Source organism: Theobroma cacao, chromosome 10, assembly GCF_000208745.1.
Source record: "Theobroma cacao cultivar B97-61/B2 chromosome 10, Criollo_cocoa_genome_V2, whole genome shotgun sequence".
In the NCBI taxonomy this organism is placed as follows: Eukaryota; Viridiplantae; Streptophyta; class Magnoliopsida; order Malvales; family Malvaceae; genus Theobroma; species Theobroma cacao.
The window spans coordinates 16,757,988-16,780,277 of record NC_030859.1 but is presented as its reverse complement, the minus strand read 5'-3'; the positions used below and the strand labels follow the sequence as shown (position 1 = coordinate 16,780,277).

At 33.0% G+C, this 22,290-nt stretch overlaps 2 protein-coding genes across 2 annotated transcripts; both read left to right on the top strand.

Annotated features, from left to right (window-relative positions):
* Window positions 511-11,667, top strand: LOC18586977 (heat shock 70 kDa protein 17). The gene is made up of 14 exons (XM_007010601.2): window positions 511-1,415; window positions 2,286-2,518; window positions 3,609-3,768; window positions 4,639-4,884; window positions 4,994-5,130; window positions 5,818-6,151; window positions 6,293-6,454; window positions 6,768-6,842; window positions 6,925-7,025; window positions 7,145-7,214; window positions 9,149-9,205; window positions 9,300-9,361; window positions 10,768-10,840; window positions 10,950-11,667. The coding sequence occupies exons 1-14, from the start codon at window positions 657-659 to the stop codon at window positions 11,154-11,156; spliced, it is 2,676 nt and encodes an 891-aa protein (XP_007010663.1). The 5' UTR covers window positions 511-656; the 3' UTR covers window positions 11,157-11,667.
* Window positions 14,616-17,548, top strand: LOC18586976 (histone-lysine N-methyltransferase, H3 lysine-9 specific SUVH1). Its single transcript, XM_007010600.2, has 2 exons — window positions 14,616-14,762; window positions 15,023-17,548. The coding sequence occupies exon 2, from the start codon at window positions 15,233-15,235 to the stop codon at window positions 17,252-17,254; it is 2,022 nt and encodes a 673-aa protein (XP_007010662.2). The 5' UTR covers window positions 14,616-14,762; window positions 15,023-15,232; the 3' UTR covers window positions 17,255-17,548.

Here is a 22,290-nt window from a genome sequence, read left to right as displayed (position 1 = left end):
CATACAAATTGGGTAGGAGATGTAGAAATTATGAAGAAAGATTTGATGCAAAAAGCATCAGAGATGAACTTAAATTCCAATTGACTTTGTGTATAATCATGAGTCTGCTTTGTATGAGTTAAGTTTTCAAGTTTTCTTTTATGACTGAAAGAGATTGGTTTTGATATCAGTTATTACAAATTCACATTTACAATGAAAATATATATATATATGTTTATCAAATAGAAATCAATGTTCCTTTCTTTTTTTATTAAAATCTAAAATATATGTAATTTATTATGTTTTAGCGACGCCAGACCTGTGACAGTGCGTCCAAAGCAAAAAATCGTTGGACTTTTTACGTGAAAGCGTGGCTAAAGGCAATTTGCCCGAAGAAGACGCAAACGACCGACTGACCTAAAGCCCCACAGACACGAACGAGCGCGCCACGAAAGCACAGCACTTCTAAGCATCTCAGAATTCGCCACGTGTAAAATTTGCCACGTTGCCTCTTCTCATAGGCTGCTGTCTTTGAACATTCCACGCAGACAACTCCCTCGTCAGCTCTATATAAAACCCCCTGAGTCAAGATCCTTCGCCTCTTCCCCCTCTCCATTTCTTACAAAATTCAGATCGTCTCTTTGAATCAAAACAACAGATTTAGGACAAGTATTCTTATGAGGAATATGTTATTCAGAGTAGGGATTTTCTTATCCCTACTCTCGTTATTCCTGATTAAGTCAGAATCCGCTGTTTCGAGCATAGATCTAGGCTCAGAATGGATGAAAGTCGCCGTGGTAAATCTAAAACCCGGCCAAAGTCCAATCACCATTGCCATCAACGAGATGTCGAAGCGAAAGTCCCCAGCCTTAGTAGCATTCCAATCGGAAGCTCGCTTACTCGCCGAAGAAGCAGCCGGAATCGTAGCTCGTTACCCCGACAAAGTGTTTTCCAATCTTCGAGACATGATTGGAAAGCCCTATCAAGACGTCAAGCGCTTCGCTGATTCAATGTACCTTCCGTTTGATATAATGGAAGACTCTAGAGGCGCCGCGAGGATTCGAGTTTCGGATGATGTTAGTTACTCAGTCGAGGAGTTGCTGGGAATGCTTTTGAAGTACGCGGCCAATTTGGCGGAGTTTCATTCAAAAGTGACCGTTAAGGATGCGGTGATTTCGGTGCCGCCCTATTTTGGACAAGCGGAGAGGAAAGGGTTGTTAGCGGCGGCGGAATTGGCCGGAATAAATGTGGTTTCGTTGATAAATGAGCATTCCGGGGCGGCATTGCAGTATGGGATTGACAAGAATTTTTCAAATGAGTCGAGGCATGTGATTTTTTATGATATGGGTTCGAGTAGTACTTACGCAGCTCTTGTTTATTATTCTGCCTATAATGCTAAGGAGTTTGGGAAAACTGTTTCTGTCAACCAATTTCAGGTAAAAATAAAAAAGTTATCTCCGATATCAACTTGCTTGCAATTTACCATTTTATAGTCTTTGTATTTTACTTGCAAGATTTTCTTTATTCTGTTGGGCATCCAACTTAAAATCAATTGGCAGTAGTGGGTAATAAGTTCATAATGTTATAGGGATTGGAATGAATGTATTTGTTAGCATTGGACTGGCGATAATTGACAATATGTAATTAAATCAGTGAATAAGTAGAAATTAGAAATACCAAGAGGCTAGAACTGGAGAATGCTCTTAAGCTTCAATGTTTCCAAAGGTGGCTGTTGTCTAATCTTTTATAGCCTTGCTTAATAAACAGTAGAAAAGCATTGTTATCCCCTCGTAATTAAGTAAACTAGTTATTGTAATTAAATAAAATAGTGAGTTGTCTTGTATAATATTCTAGCAAGTGTATCTCTTCTTCTTGCTGTGAAAAGTTTTTGAGGTGGCTTTTCTTTGACTGCATCAACATCTTTCATGCTGAGAAAAACTCAGGTCTCATTGAGTTTATTTTTGTAAAAAGTTTGATAACAGATAACAAATTGCTGCAACTTCATCATGCTAATCCATATGGTCTTTGTTGTTGGCTTATGTTTCCACTTAACAAGAACCTTTTTCACAACCACATCACCTTTGGAAATGCTTTTCAACTGATGGTAGCTGTTCCTAAAGGAAGAGTGCTCGTGCATCTTAATTATGCCCAGGATAATCAATTGGGCTGTGTATTTTACCCTTCAGATTACTCTGACAATTGGGCTAGTGCCTTTTGTTCAGAACTGGTCCCACTCTATAATATTGCATTGCACCACGGCTGGCTATTGTTACCGTGGCCATTAATATTTAATATGTTTTTTTCAGGTGAAGGATGTTAGATGGGACTCAGAACTAGGAGGACAGAACATGGAATTACGGCTGGTAGAGTACTTTGCAGATGAGTTCAATAAACAAGTTGGAAATGGGATTGACGTGAGGAAGTATCCCAAGGCAATGGCTAAGTTGAAGAAACAGGTTAAACGTACAAAAGAAATTTTAAGTGCAAATACAGTGGCTCCAATATCTGTTGAATCCCTCTACGATGATAGGGACTTCAGGTATGTAGGCTTTAAATCATCTTATCTAATTTTTAGTATATATTTCTGATGTTTCTCGTTGCCTGTTATTGTATAGATTTGTATATCTCTGTTCCATGAAAGAAAAGATAAGGTGGAGTGCAACTCTGTAATGTATCTAGGAAAATTGATTCTGTAAGGGTTCATGGTTTCTGTTTCCAAGTCTTTGTGCCTTGAGGTAGCTTAAGAATTTGTTGTATGAACTGAAGAGCCACTAGAAATAACTGAAACATTTTGAGTCACTATCTATGAGATCTGTATTGTTACATATTCTTTTTAACAAGTAAATTTATGATCAAAGCCAAGCTTTGAGATATTAGATGTTTCTCTGAAACTGTTGACTAGTCTTAGCTGCATGCAAGTTTAACTGCTTCAATACTAACTTATCTGGGATCGGCATTTGCTTCTTCTTGCTTTGCTATTCTCTTTTAACCTTTTTCTTATTTTTATCTTATTAATGCCATGATATCACATAACATCCCCTGGGCAATTTAAATTGGACATTGCTTTCTTTTATTTTCCTCTATAGGGGCATTGATCATACCTTCAAAAAAATATTATAGTTGCGGTGGAGTTTGCCTCAATGATAAGAAAAAAACAAATATCTATTAATTGTTCTTTACAATTTTAGGCAGGGGCAAAGGAATAGAGTACTTGTCTTTTTGTTGCTCATGATAATCAGTTGGCTCTCCGGGACACTGCTGACGGTGTGCACATTAGTTTTTCTTGTTCGGTTCTCCCTGGTTATTTCGCCCCTTCATTCTCATACAGTCCTTAGAAGTTATGATTTGTTTTGAATTTTCTTGTCGAATAAGTGACGGAGGACAGCTAGGTGTCTAAGTTATGTGGCAACTTTCAAACTTGAATCCTGAATAAAACAGAGAAAAATGAATAAAGAAAAAAAAAATTCTAAGCTAGAAATGCTGCTTTAGGAGTCATGCCTGAGGTTGATTTCATCACACAATTACGGAGAAAATATGCTGGAAAGTTATCTGAAATTTATGGTAATCTTTGGGTGTAATACATGTGCTTGTCTGAAATTGGTTCTGTTCTTTTTTCCCCTTCCCATCAGGAGCACTATAACTCGCGAGAAGTTTGAAGAGCTCTGTGGAGACCTTTGGGATAAATCTCTTCTACCTGTGAAAGAATTGCTTAAGCATTCAGGTTTGCAAACTGATGATATATATGCTGTGGAGTTGATCGGAGGTGCTACTAGAGTGCCAAAGTTGCAGGTTTGTACTACATTTTCTCCCTACTTTTGCATGTATACAGAAACAAAATCATTTAAGAAAGCATATAAAGAAGTTTTTGTCGTGTCATTTGCTATTTATATTGAATTCTATGGTACACACAGTTCCATGTAGGATTAATTTAGTTGCACTTGTTTATTTAAAGGTTCACATCTCTGTACCTGTGGACATGCTGATATAAGATATATTTATTCTTGTTTCCCCTGATCTGGTTGAATTGAAATCCTGTTCTTAGCATGTTTGTGTTTGATTAAGAGCTACAAATACTAATGCAAATCTAGTCTTGTGAAATCTTGGTGAACATTTTTCATGAAATTCCTAGGACTATTTTCTAGAATTATTTTTAGCTAGTTGAAGTTTTCATGTCATGTTTAGGAAGCTTCCATTTCCTTTAATATATTAACAATATGCTGATAGAATACATAACTCATATTTGGAGGAGTTTTCAATATGAAATGAATTTTTTGAATGTCGCAACCTAATACACAGCTATCAAAATGTATGTAGCTATAAGAAGAGATCTTCTTATTTTTCTTTTCTTTTTCTGTTTGTATCTATGTACATTTAAGATCTTGAATACCTTCCATCATAGGCAAAATTTTAGACTGCTAAGTTTACCATGCACCCACCTCACAAAAAAAGAAAAGAAAAGAAAAGAATAAAGCAACAAAAGCAAGATGCATATTTGGTTTAAATTCAGGGACCCTGCATCATGATAAGTTGTGTTTTGTGGAAATGTGAGTTAATTAGTTATCTGAAAGATGATCTTGCCAAAAGGGTCTCTGCTTTGTAATTCCTTAGATTGAATTGTGATTAGCTGATGTGAAAGCAAACTCTGTTGTTCCTTAACAGGTTAAGCTCCAAGAATATTTTGGAAGGAAAGATCTTGACAAACATCTGGATGCTGATGAAGCTATTGTTCTTGGTGCAGCGCTACTTGCTGCAAATTTAAGTGATGGAATCAAGTTGAATCGTAAACTGGGGATGGTTGATGGTTCCTCCTACAGTTTCATTGTTGAATTAGATGGGCCTGATCTTTCAAAATATGGGGCCACAAGGCTTTTACTAGTGCCAAGGATGAAAAAACTTCCCAGTAAGGTAAAACAAAGTGTTGTTTGAACCCATGTTGTAGAGTTAGTGGAATTAAAAAGACTACTCATCTTCTTTGTAGTTTTACTAATGATTATGTGTAACTTTCTATTTTCAGATTTTCAAGTCCTTGAATCATAGCAAAGATTTTGAAGTGTCACTTGCCTATGATCATGAAGATCTTTTACCTCCAGGGCTTTCCTCCCCCATTTTTGCTCAGTATGCAGTGTCCGGTTTAACAGATGCAGCTGAGAAGTAAGGATCTATTCTGATATCTGTCCTGTTTCAGTGCTTGGGCTGTTCATGGTTTGGTTTAGTTTAGTTTCTTTTGAAAGGGATTTTGAAACCTAATAAAGGTTCTGGTATCATAATGCTTGAAACAAATGAAAATGAAACGCAGGCGTGGAAACCAAATTTATTGAAACCTTTTTGGTTTGTAGTTTGCTTTGGATTAATTAATTTAGACTATATGGGGTGAGAGTGCCTCACTAAAGGTCCAAATGTAAACTTTAGACTATTTCAACCTAATTTTCAACTTCAGATTAGAATTTGTACAAATTTATTGAAATAATTATTGTATTAATTTATTAGAAAACCTTAAATAATTCAAATCAAATAATTAAATTGCATAGTTAAATAAATGATTAATAGCTGATTTACAATACAAATAAGAATTTATCTTATGGTTTCTTTTGATCTCACATATAAGGAAGCTCGAAGTGAACCAAACTAAAAAAAAATTTTCTGAGTATGAACTGAACAATCAATCAGTAATGGTTTGTTGTGTTGGCCAAAGATCATTATGGTTGTTAATAATATTATTATTATTGTTATTAATTAATAATTAATAGTAAATACCTATTCAACACTTTATTGCATATTTCTATTACTCTTTCTGCAATAAATAATCTGAGTTCTTTTGTTCATCTGTGCCTTGTGTAGGTATTCATCTCGGAATTTGTCTTCTCCCATCAAAACAAACTTGCATTTCTCTCTTAGTAGAAGTGGAATTCTTTCTTTGGATCAAGCAGAGGCTGTTATTCAGATATCAGAATGGATAGAAGTTGCTAAAAGGAATTTGACCGTAGAGAATACAACCAGTGCTTCCCTCAATGTATCTGTTGATGTTGGAACTAAAAACACTTCTGAACAAAGTAACAATGGCTTGGATTCAGATGGTGGGATTAGTAATGCATCTAACTCTAGTGAACCAAATACAATGGATCTTGGTACAGAAAGAAAACTAAAGAAGAGGACCTACAAAATTCCACTGAAGGTGCAATAGCAGACTATGTTAGAACATTTCTTTATTTAATTATATGCCATTATTCCTTTGCCTTTGTTGAAAATATTTCTGTATTAGCTCATTGTTGTTTTATAGTTATCTTATCCTTTCCATATCTTCTTTTCGTTGTAGATAGTGGAGAAAACAATGGGACCTGGAATGTCTCTTTCCAAAGAATCCTTTTCTGATGCTAAACGTAAATTGGAAGCATTGGACAAGAAGGATGCAGAGCGAAGAAGAACAGCTGAGTTAAAAAATAACCTTGAAGAATATATATATGCTACAAAAGAGAAGGTGCAGATTTTTTGTTGTTTTTTATTTTATTTAGTTGTCATAGTTGCATTCATCATGATGGGTGTTTTTGGAGTGCATTCCTCATGATGGTTGTTCTTTGAGCTATGTCTCACATATTTGTTTTAAAATGAAACTCAGTTTTTCTGCATAACTAGAAATTGTTGTAGTTTCTTTTCTTTATTTAATTTTCATTATGTCTGGTTGATTATAGGGTCAATGACATTTGGTCTTTCTTTTGAAGAATAAAAAGTTAATTTTAGTTAATCTGATATTATTTTAATTTTATATTTGGTTGTATTATTGCTTATACCAGCTTGAAACATCTGAAGATGTTGAGAAAATATCTTCAATTGATGAACGCCAATCTGTTATCAAAAAACTTGATGAGGTCAGTCCCATCTTTTTGGAGATTGTTTTAGTCAGTTTACTCTGATCAAAATTTATACATGCGGCATTTTTTATTGTTTCAGGTTCAAGAGTGGCTGTATACTGATGGTGAAGATGCAACTGCCACTGAGTTTCAGGAACACCTAAATTTGTTAAAAGCCACTGCTGACCCAATATTTTTTAGGTATCCTGCATTTTCTTGGGAGTAATTTTTTTAAGTTGATTCAACTATATTCTGAACGATCTTGCATTATAAGGGCTTAAGAATGTCGGACTAAAACAATTACTGTGACTAATGTTTAGATTGAAAGAGTTGACTGCGCTGCCAGAAGCAGTAGAAGTTGCTCGACTATACGTTACTGAATTGCAACAGGTACTTCAAATCGTTTATTTGTGACATGCTTAATACTAAAGGTTTTCTAGCAACCTAGGTTTTGTTTAGTCGTTGTTACTGTTTGGAGGTTAGAAATCTCACGTTCATATAAATAATTCCTTAATCTTGTACTTCTGTGACTATTCAAAATGGATACCAAAGGTTATTTGATTTTGCATGTTGTTGGATGGAAAATTGGCAAGAGGAGAAATTAGAGAAATAGGCTGAAAATTGGAAGAATTAGAGAATTAGAGGAGCAAAGGTAGAAGGATAGAGAAAGAATGAGGGAGAAATTATAAGGGAAGAATAAGTGGATAGAAAATCCATTTGCAGTAACTAAATATCTGAATAATTCATACTCTCAAGCTTAGAGGTGGCGGCTGGGCGGGTTGGGTCACTTCAGGTCGAAGGAAATTTGAGTCATTTTCAAGTACAAATTGTTTCAGGTTTGGATCATCTTAGGTTCAGGTTATTTTGAGTTTGGGTCATTTCAGTTACGGGTTATCTTCAGTTCTAGTCATTTCGGATTCGGATCATTTGGGTTTGACTTCGGGTTATTTTTGTTCAAGTTATGTGGGTTCAACTTGTTGATTTTTAAAGTAAAATCAATTTAAGTTTGGGTCGGTTCGAGTTAGGCTTTCGGGTCATTTGGGCTTGGGTTATTTCAGGTTTAGGCTGGATGGGTTCGGGTTGTTGACTTTTCCTAATTAAGTCAGGTTGGGATGGATTTGGACTTTGATGTGTTAGATGGGTTTTAGAGATTTGGGTCAGTTGTGCTAGCTATACCCAAGCTGCTAAAAAATTATCAACTCAAAGTATTTTTAGCTTGCAACCCACAAACTCTAACTTGATTGAAAAATACCACATATAGCCATAAAATGCTTTAATAATTCTTTAAGGTAGTCCTACATCATTACTGTTTTTAGTTAATTCTTTAATAATAGATCTTTTGGAGGGGCCATTCTCCTCAAATTCCAAGACACCAAACTCAGATCCATAAAACCAAAAGACATCCGACATTCCTGTTTTATATCCTTTCCTCCTGCTACTCCATTGTACTAATGACCGGAAAATTCTGACCTTGTTAATTCTCTGCTAGTCTCACTAGCCTTCCTGGCTGCTACCCTTCCTTTCTAGGGACAGATTCAAATCTTCTCTTCTTCCCAATTTTCACAGATAATTTGAAGGCTTGGTCTTCAAACGCTGTAAAAGAGACCCCATGGCCTTTAACTCACCAATCTGAACTTTTTAAGACCTATTCTGACTTACTAGTTTGAAGTTCTTCACTGCCCATCTCCATATAAGAAATTTTAGAAATTAAGGCACCCTCTACATCCTGCTTTTCTCCACCCCTTGAATGTACTATCGTATTTCCTTCAATCACTGTAACAATTGCTATAAAGAAGTTATCTTCTGCCATCTAATCAAAATGGAGAGGTCCAAGCTAGATGTATGAACAAACCCCAAACTTAATCATTATTGGATAACATCACCAAGTAATATGTATGACAGGCCTTACTTTGCATAGATGTCAAAGAATTTATATCCACTTCGCCCTAGCTCAAGTGATAATGGTGGGATTTGGTATGGGTAGGTATTTTAGGTTCAAGTCGTAGTTCTCCCTCTTGTACCAATATATATATTGATTGTCAACCTTGAAAATGCGTTATTCTGGCATCAGCATAGATGAATGTTGCTACGTAGCATTCTATTATGTTTCCTAACTGCCCTTAGGAAACATTTGTCCTTTTTGGATTGCATTATTTACTTTTGTTCAAGTATATTATCTTTTTGATGAATTCGTAGAGCCACGTTGATTATTAAATTGAGTTTCTGCATTTGACTACTCTTGTCATGTTTGCCATATGGATTAGTTGGCTTTAAGATACAATTTATTGCTTCATTGATATTTAATTTTGTGGGTATTTGTGTAGACCATTCGTGGGTGGGAGACAGACAAACCTTGGCTGCCAAAAGACAGAGTAGATGAGGTGTTTGTTCACATTTAACTTTCTCTGTGGTATTTTCTTGAGTAGGTATCTGTTTATACTTGTGACAGAAAGTTATAAATATTTTATTTTTCAGCTGTCAGTCAATATGGACAATTTCAAGACTTGGTTGGATGGGAAGGAGGCTGAGCGGAATAAGTAAGTTGTTGCTATTAGTATGATGTTAAAATTCATTTTTATAGCCTGGTGACATGTAGGATCTTCCTAATAACATTGGTTGCTTATTTGTTTTTTTGAATATACTCATGATAGGATAAACACACTAAGCTCCCTCTCTCTCTCTGCTTTAGAATGATTTTAATTTTCTGCAAATTTTTTTCTGATAAATTCACTAATAAACCCAACCAGAACTAGCTTTGAAATATTGTTCCCTCGTGTTTTAGTCTGTCATGGTTGATGGGAACGACCCTTACTATTTAAATAAAGTGACTGTATTAGCTATATATGTGCATTTGTTGAAAAAATGGGACAACTATAAAGCCAAAGCTATCATTTTGGGACTAGGATTCTCATCTATATCTAAAATTTTGAAGTAGGGAGTAAGATCATGTTTAATAATTCTTTATATGTCTGTATGTGCATATACATTTGCAAATGCATGTTATAATAGAAAAGGCCCATTTGGTCGTTTTACTCAGCAAATCAATGGGATTAGCAGTTTTCTATGAGCCTGTTTATTTTTGTGGATTTGATCTTCTGAATGAATGGTAAAAGTGGAGAATTTAAAAAAAATTAGGGCAGCAGCACCTTTATTATGTGTCCTAACCAATCAAATGGTATCATATTATTGAATCAATATACAGTGATGAGTGCTGAAGTTGGTAGTGAGAGATACAACCAATAAAATGGCACCATATCCATATATATATGGATGACATATGGTAGAAATCCAGCTTCTAAAGAGAGTTAAAGGAAACTGACCACATCCATCAAATCTCTGAGAAATATCCCAGATTCAGGATTGATATTTCTAACTGAAGACTAGTACGATTATGATGTAATATCTTTTTACTATTTTTATTTTTCTTTTGTTATGAATTTTTTGTTTTACCTATTATTGATGCAAATGATCTATGAAATATTAAACTGAAAAAAGTTTTATTTTAAATAAAGCTTATAAGTGCATATTTTAAAAATAGTAAAAGTTCATTAGGTGTATCGGGCTTTGTCCATGGAAATAGGTAGTGGGCGTATTGGGGTATAAGACCTGCCTACTTATTATAACCCCGTGTGATCCCTCCGCTATCTTCTTTTTCCCCTTGGATTATTTTGTTTGAGAGCTTATACGTAGTCAAAGTCAATAGCTTTCTGCTTCTGGTTTCTTTTCTGCTAAGCTTTCAAAATAATTGTTGGTAAAGATTTTTCTGACCATTTTATCATTGAATGTTTGCCTCTGTATCCAAGAATTGATAAAATTTTAATTACATGCTTGGAGTAGAGCATGAATTTCCTGTCACCTATCAAGGTTCTCTGTTTTACTCCTACTTGCCAACCTTGTTCTTACCTGTTCCACTTAATGACTTTTATGCTAACCATCTCTCCAGGACATCTGGATTCAGTGCACCTGTTTTCACATCTGAAGAAGTGTATGAGAAGCTATTCAGTTTGCAAGACAAGGTATGGATGCCGGTTCTAGTTGATTAATATTGGAAATGAGGATACTCTTAGTTAGTTCTTTCCTTGTAAATGCGCTTAACTTGTGGTCGATGTGTTGCTATTTGTTTAGGCTGCCAGCATTAAGAGAATCCCCAAGCCAAAGCCTAAAGTTGAGAAGCCGATAAAGAATGAAACTGAGACCAACTCAGAGAATGCGAATACTTCTGACTCAACTCCCGAGAAGGACACCTCTCAAAATGACAAACCAGCTGGGGACTCAGACAGCTCAACCAATGAAGAAGTTAATGTAGAATCAGAACCCCACGACGAGTTATAATCAGTTTAACACAACAAGCACGGACTTTTTAAAACTAATTATCAGCCTTCTGACTCAGTGGAGACTATGCATTCCAGCAAATTTATTATATGGAAGAAATGACAGCTTTGCCCTACTTTACTGTTGCGGAGATTGATGGTTTGATGGTCGGATTGTGTCCGGTGGTTGAAAGGCTGTTTGCTGAAGGATTTTCGGTTTTCTCCATCATCAGCCTCCGACGATGCTTCCCTTATAGCTGAGGAGCATTTCTTGGTAGTGTAGGTTGCCCCATAAAGAGTTTTGGAGACAATACAAATGTTAAAGAGGATTTTGGTTATGGAAAGAGGATAATTTATGATCCTTATAATGAAACATAGATAGATTCTCAGGCAAAGAACACAAGGACCAATCTCCTTGGAATTAATCTGTATTTTGTTTGGGTGCTAAATGGTTTAGAACACCCTTTTGTCATGCCAAATGGTTTATGTCAACTATTGGTTCTTGAGTATAATCCATGAGATAGTTCAGTCCCTTCTCTCTACCTTTAATTATGAACTTTATTTTAATTACTCAAAAATAATTTATATTTTCATTAAAAAATTAAAAATATGCTAATTCATAAATTAATGTGGTAGTTTACCACAGAACTTGATTATATTTGTATTTATTTTACAATTATTATACAAATATTGAGCAAAAAAAGAATTATAATAGTACATCTTTTTCAAAAGAAAGGAAAACATTGTTATAGTGTATAAACAATGAAGTAGGAAAACTCCATGAACATGTTCATTTAATTATATTTATAATATATACAAAAGTAAGATAATTGATTGAGTCAATTAGTTGACATTTGTTATTTTTAATTGACTTAAATTTTTTGTACATCTTATGTTTTGTTTTAGACACTTGAAGGGTTTGTTTTTACATTTATTTATTTGAGTAAAAAATACTCGAAAACAATAATTTTTAATTTTTAATGTTTAGAGGATAAATTTATTTAATATTTATTAATTATAATTTAATATTATTTTTTGTCTATATCCTCTTATTCTGCATGAACTTGAATTTATAATATTTAAACATCTCTTTTATGCATGAATGTTTAAATTTCAATAAATATTCATCTAATTCATTGAACAAAATAAAAAAGTTAAGACGATCAAGATAACTGATTGGGTTAATTGGTTGACATCTGTCATTCTCAATTAAATTAATTTTTTTGTATACTTTATGTCAAAACTACACTATTTTTTACATTTGAAGAGTTTTTTTATTTTTATTTATTTCAATAAAAAATACTTGAAAATAATAATTTTTAACTTTTAATACTTAGAGAATAAATTTATTTAATATTTATCAATTATAATTTAATATTATTTTCTGTTTATATCCTCTTATTCTGCATGAATCTGAATCTATAGTATTTAGGCATTTCTTTTATACATGAATGTTTAAGTTTCAATAAATATCTATCTAATTCATTGAACAAAATAAAAAAGTGAAGAAAATCTACTCATTTCTCAATATTACATAGCATATAGTTATCATTGAATAAACAAATTAATTGAATTTGACAATTTTCAGCCGTTTATTTTATATATAAAGACAAATACTATTAGAAATTAGTAATTATTTTATATCGATAGTATATTTACATTATACTATTGTCTTATATTTTACAACTATTAATTTTAATCTACCAATAGTACAGGTTATCTACTCTCTAATTTCTTGATATTTTATTATATATCTAATAATCTTTGATAGGATTATTATTTTTGAATAAGTACTGTTCCATAACCATACATGTAGATGCAGGTTTTCAGTAATTGAAATCAGAGCAAATAACTATTTTCAATTAATACCAGCTTATTTTTTCTTATACCAGTAAGAACCATTTATTCATGTAATTCAGTAATATAATATAGCACAACAATAGAATCTAAAGAAAATGAAAACAAATTTATATGACAAAAAGAAGAGCAAATTGTCACCATAGTTACACCATCTGATAGTTGTGTAACAGTTGATATTCCCTTAATATTTAACTAAATTCAAGTCCTGCATCTAGAAAGTTGATATACATCATCTAACAAAAATGGAAATCTCTCAATCACAAATGTTATTCATTTTGTTTGAACAATATATTTTTAAGAGAAAAAAATTACTAGATATTTAATAGGATTATTATCTTCTTTGGTTAATTACTATTTTAAAATCATATATTTAGGAGCAACTTTTAGTAATTGAAACCAAAACAAATAACTATCTTCAATTAATATCAGTTTATTTTTTCCTTTACCAATAAAAATCATACATTCATGCAGTTGACTAATATAATATAAGTTTTCCTACAAACTCTTTTGAAGGTACCGAATTAAAGTCCACTTTAACATAATATATTTTTTTTGGTGATCTTTTTTGTATTGTAGCTAAGAGCACCATTTTAGTATAATAATAAATTGAATATTAAATATCAAGTTAAAATATATACTTTGTTTATAGTAGGTCATAATTTGTTTAAATTTATAGTTATCATGGGAAGAAATGTCAACATTTTAATATTTCTTTTAAGTTTAATTGCTTGATTATTATTTTTCAAAAAAAAAATTGCTTGTTAGAATTATTATTTCTTTTAAGTTTAAAGGTTTAGATACAATGTTTTTTGTAGTGTTGATTATACTAAAATTTTAATTATAATACATTTATTTATAAAAATCAATAAAAATACATATAAAATAACTAAGATAAAGTATTGTTTTTTTTGTTAAATAATGAAACAAATAAAAATTTTATTTATTTTAAGTTTTCAGTTAACTTGTTTAATCATTTTCTTGTTATTTTTCAATTTATCATGATATATTCAATATTTCATAAGATATCATTATATCTTATATTGTGAACTCACTATAAACAAGCCCACATTTTAGCTACTAAAATCAAATGGCATAATATCTAAAAAAATCTCTTAAAATTATTTTAAAAAATTCAAATAAACGTTTATTATTCTTTTATAAATTTAACTAAATTCTTATATTTTATTTTAAATCAAAAAGTTCTTATCCTTAATATTTGATTAATTATCATTGATCAAAATATTTTTTGTCATTTTATATTCACTTGATATTGACGTAGATAGTGAAAAATATCATATAATTATATTATCATGTTACATCAATATGTCATGTTATCATTCATTATGATATATTAATATTTCATGTAAGTGTCATATTTTATAAAATAATAAATGTCATTTGACTCACAATATTTTTATCAATTATTAATCATAAAAATTTATTTAATTTAAAATAAAAATATAAAAAATTAATAAAATATTATAAAAAATAAATTTTTTTTAAATAATTTAAAAACTTGTTTAAATATTATGTAGTATGTGTAACCTGTTTGTGTGTAGCATAATCCTTTTGGAAATAGGATTGTCCTGTATAAATTAAACTTAGGAAAGTAAAGGAAGCGAATAAATTGAAACCAAATGCAATCCCAAATACCCATAAAAAGGTTAAAAAAAAAAAAAAAAACCTAGACAGCAAAGCTTCATATCTTTCCCTCTCTCATAGTCAGTTTTCTCTTCATCCCTTTCATGCTCTTCGCCTTTCCCAACAGGTAGGCATCTCTTTTCTATGTTTTCTTTTAAAATAATAAAAATTTCTTCCTTTTCATTTCTGTTCAAGAGAGAACCCTAGATCTCTTTGTCTCTATTTCCTCTTTGTGTTTCTGTTTATTTCTTTGATTTGGATTGTTGCTTTTTTTGCATTACAAAGTCTAAGGGTGGAGAAAAGTTAAATGGGTATCTCTTGTTTTTGAAGAAAAATGGATTTTTTTTATTAAAAGGCTTGACTTTTGTGTAATTTTGTATCGCATAGGGAATAAGAAAGACAAGGATGGAGAAAAATGAAGTGGCTATTTCCTGGTTTTGAAGAAGGAGGTAAATTTTGATTGCATGGCCTGATTTTTGTGAATATAGGAACTTGGTTTGTGCGTCATCGAGTTAAGGATAGTGAAAACTGAAGTGGGTTTTTGTTTTTAAATCAAAAGGAAAAAACTTTGGTTGAAAGGCTTGATTTTTGTTTGTAATGGAAGGAGGGTTGGGTGGAAACTCTGTTCCTCTAAATTCATTTGATAAGTCTAAAGTTTTGGATGTAAAACCACTACGTACCTTAGTTCCTCTATTCCCAGACGCGTCTGAGGGTTCTCCTTTTGTTTGTGTACCTCCTAATGGCCCTTTCCCAACTGGGTTTTCGCCATTTTTTCCATTTAGTGGACCACAAGGATCTCAATCTACTCCTGACCTTAACCAAAATGACTTCAATGCAACTGCTGTGCCCATTCGGTCATTTAGAGCAGAACCACCGGCTTCTAATGGCCAAAATATGTCACCAATGGATACATTTGGCAGTCATAAGCACAAATCGGCTGGGTCAAGTTCTGTTAAAAGGAAGGCGAAGAGGCACAAAGATTTGGAGTTTGCAATAACTGCCCTTAGTGATTTCAATCCTGGGATTAGTTTTTCTGAACGAGATGATGGTAACAGGGACTTGGTTGAAAATGTGCTTTTGAGGTTTGATGCACTTAGGAGAAGGCTTAGCCAAATGGAGGATGCGAAGGAATCACATTCTGGGATTATTAAGCGTGCAGATTTGAAAGCTGGCAACATAATGATGAGCAAAGGGGTGCGGACTAACATGAAAAAGAGAATTGGGGTTGTCCCTGGTGTTGAAATTGGAGACATTTTCTTCTTTCGAATGGAGTTGTGTGTGGTGGGGTTGCATTCTCAGTCCATGGCTGGAATTGACTACATGGTTGTCAAGGGTGATTCAGAGGGAGAGCCAGTTGCTTTAAGCATTGTGTCTTCTGGAGGGTATGATGATGATGCAGAAGATCCTGATGTTTTGGTATATAGTGGTCAAGGTGGGAATGCCAATAAAGATAAAGAAGCATCTGATCAGAAGCTTGAGAGGGGTAATCTTGCTTTAGAAAGGAGCTTGCACCGAGCCAATGAAGTAAGAGTCATTCGTGGTCTGAAGGATGCTGTCCATCAAACGTCTAAGGTCTATGTGTATGATGGGCTTTTCAAACTCCAGGAGTCATGGATGGAGAAGGGGAAATCAGGTTGCAATATGTTCAAATATAAATTGGTGAGGGTCCCTGGGCAGACAAGTGCTTTTTCCATTTGGAAATCCATTCAGAAGTGGAAAGAAGGTTTGTCTTCAAGGGTTGGACTTATTCTTCCTGACCTCACTTCAGGTGCAGAAAGCACACCTGTTTCACTTGTAAATGAGGTTGATGATGAAAAAGGGCCCGCTCACTTCACATATAACCCTACTGTCAAGTATTCGAAATCATTCAAATTAGTCCAACCTTCATTTGGCTGCAAATGCCGTGATGCATGCCAAGCAGGAAATTCTAACTGCTCCTGCAATCAAAAAAATGGAGGTGATTTCCCTTACACTGCCAATGGGATTTTAGTCTGTCGTAAACCCTTGATATATGAATGTGGTCCCTCGTGCCTATGCTTTCGTAACTGCAAAAACAAAGTTTCACAGACTGGTTTTAAAGTTCACTTAGAAGTTTTTAAGACAAGAGATAGGGGTTGGGGTCTCCGGTCATGGGATCCTATTCGTGCAGGTACATTTATTTGTGAATATGCCGGTGAAGTTATTGACGAAATTAAGGCAAGGCAGGATAGGGGAGATGGTGAAAAAAACGATTATGTTTTTCGTACAAACCGTCTTTATGAATCCTTCAAGTGGAATTATGAAACTGGGTTAGTAGGAGAGGAAAGTTCTGATCCGACTGAAGATTTTGATATTCCATCTCCCCTAATCATAAGTGCAAAGAACAGTGGAAATGTAGCTCGATTTATGAATCATAGTTGCTCTCCAAATGTTTTCTGGCAGCCAATCATGTATGAACATAACAATGAAGCTTTTCTCCATATTGCTTTCTTTGCAAAGAGACACATTCCTCCTATGACAGAGTTGACATATGATTATGGTACTCCACACCCAGATGAGACTCAAAGTAAGGCAGCACATGAAAAAAATAAATGCTTATGTGGATCACCAAAATGCCGAGGTTTTTTTATTGAGGTGTAGGTTGCATACCTGTATCCTTTAGACAAGCTAAATTTTTGGTTTTTTGAAAGAGGTCTGGGATCTTACTGATCTTTCCCAGATCATGTAGCTCAATTTGCATTTCTAATGTTTATAGCTTGTAATAGGGATGCAAATGTTTATAGCTTGTATTAGGGATGCAGATTGTACTTATGCTGTTGCTGCCGTAACATGCAGAAGAACTGACAATGTATGGAAACAATGTGTGCTGATGTCTTTTGTAGTCTACATTGCAGGAAGTCAATTTATGGTTCAGTTACTTCAGATTTGCCAAAATACTTGGTATTTCACTTTATTCTTGTTTAAGAATCACTTTTGAATTATTTTTATTTTAGCTGTCTTTGACTCTGCCAATAAATTGGTTTCCCAAGTTTCGTTTGCCCTTAGTAAAATTATTTGTCATACTTAAAAAATTTCTAGAAGACAAGTATGATCTCATTGTATGCATTTCATGTTCACATGAACAATGCTTTCAATATAAGGCTAGAATGGTTAGATTGATGAAACTTTGAGACCAAGTTTGAAGTTAGAAATTAGCCCTTGGGTGATAGTGACTGGTCTTCTAAGAATGGCAAATGATAGCATGGCCATCACCTCCAGGGCCTTGGCTTGAAGAAAATTCTTTCAACCTTCAAGAGATGAATGCTCTGCTGTATAGTGAATGGTAAAATTTGTCAGAATTTGTTCTATGCTCTGCTCTATGGTGAATAGTAAAATTTATGTCAGAATTTGTTCTGGCAAACCATTTTCTTGACCTATTACCACTTCACATAATCAGAGAAGTTATATAATCAAGCATAATAAGTGTTGGTTACTATTTCTCTCCTAATATTGGTCAGTCTTTCTGCCTGTCCAGGTTGCTGCTGCTGCTGTTTTGGCCCTAATATAGTTTATATGATGGTTAGAGCTTAAATATAACATTTGGGTCTATTCTATTCATTTAAACTTTTGGGATAATCATCACTCAACTTGAAATGATATGAGACATGAAGTCTCAACTTTGAAGGATATAAACCTTACTAGAGTTTTCGAAGCTTACCCGAACGCAAAAAACTCGCTCGACTCGTTTGAATCTGAACCCGATCCAACCTAATTGAGACATAAAAGTCAATTACATGAGATAGTGATAATTTTTATTAAATTATTTTAATAAAATTTAAAGTTTACAAATAAATATTGGCAAATACAATGTATTAATAAGTAAAATTTAATGATCTTATATTCGAGAAACAATATGTTTTACTTAGTTAATTAATGGTAATAGTTTCTATCATTAGTAATAAGAAGTGAAAAACCATTTCGATTGATAGAAAACAGTAGTATTTTTTATTATTACTTTTAATGTCATCCATTATTGAAACTTTTCAAAGACACTTGGCGAAATGTCACTAGCTAAAATACACTCATCTCATACTTGTTTAAAATATTAAGTTAGACTAAAATATTAAGCTTTTAGTGCCCACCTATGGAGAGGAGGCAAAGAGTTGAATTTTACTCTTAATAGTCGTAAGCTCTGCATAGTTCGAAGCTTAGATGCTTAAAGGACCGTAGAAAACACTCAAGATGTAACCATAGTCTTGAAGCACTCCTCCATAACCTGTCGAACTATGTTTTTCTCTAGTCGATCCATTGACGTTAAATTTCAAATCATCTACTTTAGGGGTGGTTCATGAGATATCGAGAATGACTTGAAGTGCAAGAAAATTTTTATTTCACCAAGACTCCATCCACTAGTCATCAATTGCATTTCTGCCTTCACTAGCTTTAACCAAAACATGGATTTCAGCTTAATAAGAATAAGAATTTCCAATTAAAGTCTATAATACCATATTTCACTTGATATGTCATACACCAAAGTTACAATATAGACATAAGCTTTCAAAAGAAAAAAAAAAAAAAGAAGGTATAGATAAAAAGGTATTTGATATCAATTATTGTTTTTACTAATGCTTTGTTACTTACTTGATCGAGCTTGACAAGTTCATTACAATAGTCATCGCTGACAATTCCTGTCTTGAATATACCTTTGGAACTCCAGTAACACAAAGCTAGCTCATCTTGCTCTTACTTTGCAGTAATTTTCCTTTATTGGATCAACATCTTGAGCCATTACAGTTTCACCGGCCACAATGACCAAAATTCCGAAAGCAACATCGACACTCAAACTTGCCACTGCAACCTTTATGAATGAACAATGGGTTTCTCTTGTTTTGGCTGGAAGAAGACTTTGGTACTCTTGCGGAATTCACTTACAACAAAAATGATCATATTTTAGGTTATAGGAATAAGAAGATGACATGCATTTAGGGGTTCTTGAAAGACATTAATTGCATTTCAGCTTCAACAGTATAAGTACACTTAACCAAATTGATATCAAGTAGAGCACCTTACCACCAGGTCGAGAACATTGGGAGAATTTATTTATGGTCTTAATTAACCATGTGTTAATGGGCTTATTGTATGTTTCTTCATGTGCTAGGCGCTCTGTATTTACTTGTTTTTAAGTGTTCTGTTTTATGGTGGAAAAATTGCCCTTCATATGTTTGTTTTCATGGGACAACTTCTTGGCATTATGCCACTACTTGTGCTGCAGTGTTATTAATAAAATCATTTGGATGAGAAAAAAAATATGAACTTTATTTCACTTTAGAGCAATTCCCGCCTTATTTATGTAGTTTAGGCAGCACAACCACATATGCACTGTCCATTAACATAGCTATGGATGTTGCATTTTCTTATTGCTGTCAAAGTCATTGGAAAAACTTGTTTTTGTTTTAACATTGGCATTGGCCATTGATGCAGTGTGCAGTTCCCTCTCCACAACTAATTGCTTTGCAGTCATCTTCACTGTGCCATGGTAAAAATATAGACCCTAGCACTGTAGGTACAATTGAGAGTATCATTGTTGCAAAATTACAATGTAGTAATAATATCAGAATTAAATTTAACATGAAAATTAGTTAATGAATGAGATTAGTAAAACTGTAAAAGACGAATCGACTTACATGATGATGCAAGCAGCAAAAAGATAAAAAATTTCATGTTAAAAGAAGCTTTTTCCATGTTGTTTTGGGATGTGTTTTTCGAGAAAATAAATTGGTAAAATGTGGGCTACTTCTTGTTGCCTGATGACGTTGAGGCTTCTATGAATCACCAACTATTAATTTATAAGGTGGGATATTTTGACCAAAATAATTCCATAAGGAAAGTGCAACGAAATTCAAATGAATCTATAATGTTTCCCCTTTGCAATTGGTACATACAATGCACAATAGGAAAGATATTTACTTAATGGAGAAATTTGTTTTCCAAATTATCGAGATATGACCATACATACATATTTAACCCTCAAATTTGGAAATGCAATGGTCACATGGTGAAATTTTTTTTTTTCCGAAGGAGTTGGTGACCTGACTAGTGAAGTAATTTAGCTTAAACAAGTGTACACCAAAAAAATCATAAAAAAGCAATCACTTAAAATCATTTAAAGGATGAGAAAACAGATGAAGACCAAGAACAATTGTTCTATGTAATTAACTAGCCCATCCAATCCACAGAAAAGTAAAAAAAATTTCATTTTACACACTGAAAATCTAAGTCCTTGAATTTCTTGATCATTGCCCTTATTGATGGTCCCACATGCACTTGAAGAATTCAAAATTTTCTTGAAATGGATGGATGGATCCAGAAGAACAATTTTAGCAAAGAAAAAAGGCCAAAGCCTCGTTGCTTGTATGATGATTATCTTAAAAGAGAGCTCTTCAAGCATGGGCTTTTCTAGGTATGTAATGTACGCTAGGGTAGGAATAGATCAATAGGCACAAAATTTATGTTTAAGTGTAATCAAATCAAGGATCGTTTCTTGTCATGTGAAGGATTTTCTTTGAAACATTGGTAATTTTTTAAGTGCTTCCACCATTCACATTTAAATCAGCCTTTACCCAAAAAAAAAAAAGAAAACAAAGATTCATGTAGGATACCTTTGATGGAGTTGGATATAAGTGCATTGATGTGTTTGTGTAAAGTATAGATTTCAAAATTTTTTTTTTATAAAGAAAGAAAGCAATTCAATTACACAAGCGGAAAAACACATTATTCATATTGCAAATAATATAATCACATCTTAACAAATAAGAATATATTAAAGTAAGATAAAACATACTTTTATTTCGAGATTTTTATTTTCAAACATCTAGTAAGTTATAGTAAATTCACCACCACACCAACGATTGGTTTCTTAACCAAATAAACTTACCATTCATTCTTCAAGAATGCTTTGAACTTGAACCTTGAGTGGACAAGATGTGGAATGCTAAACTACAAGATGACAACCGATTTTATCCTTTTTCCTTCTTAAAAATTAATGGCTATTTTTCTTTCAATAATTTAGCTAAGAATGGGAGAGAAGAAGAAAGGTGTTGCAAAGTTAGAAGGAGGAAGAGAAAAGTGGCGGTAGAAACTTTTTGTAAGAAAGATTCGTACGTTTCTTTTCTTCCAATCTCTTCTCGTTTTATTAAAACTCTTGCTTCAAAGGTTTAATCAAAATCAAATATTTTCGAATCAATCTTGACCATCNCTTCTCTTTTTATTAAACTCTTGCTTCAAAGGTTTAATCAAAATCAAATATTTTCGAATCAATCTTGACCATCCATTAAGAGTTATGGAAGCATCAAACATACTCCATATTGCTCAAAATTTAAATTAAAAAATAAATAATTTAATTTTTTAATTATCATTTAGAGTTCTTGATAAAATAAAACTCTTTATTGAATAATAAATAATAACTCTTATTTTATTAAAATCTATCAATATTTAAAAAGAATTAATAATAAATAAAAGATTCTTAGTCAAACATGGAGCATTTTTTTGTCAACATAGATGTCTAGATTCCTTATGCAAGAGTTCTCCTAACATTATCTTAATTTAAAACAACTCTTATCTTTAATTCATTTTGTTTAATTTATTAAACAAAAGACAAAAATCAAATTTCTATAAGTCTCTAGAATGTAATAAACATT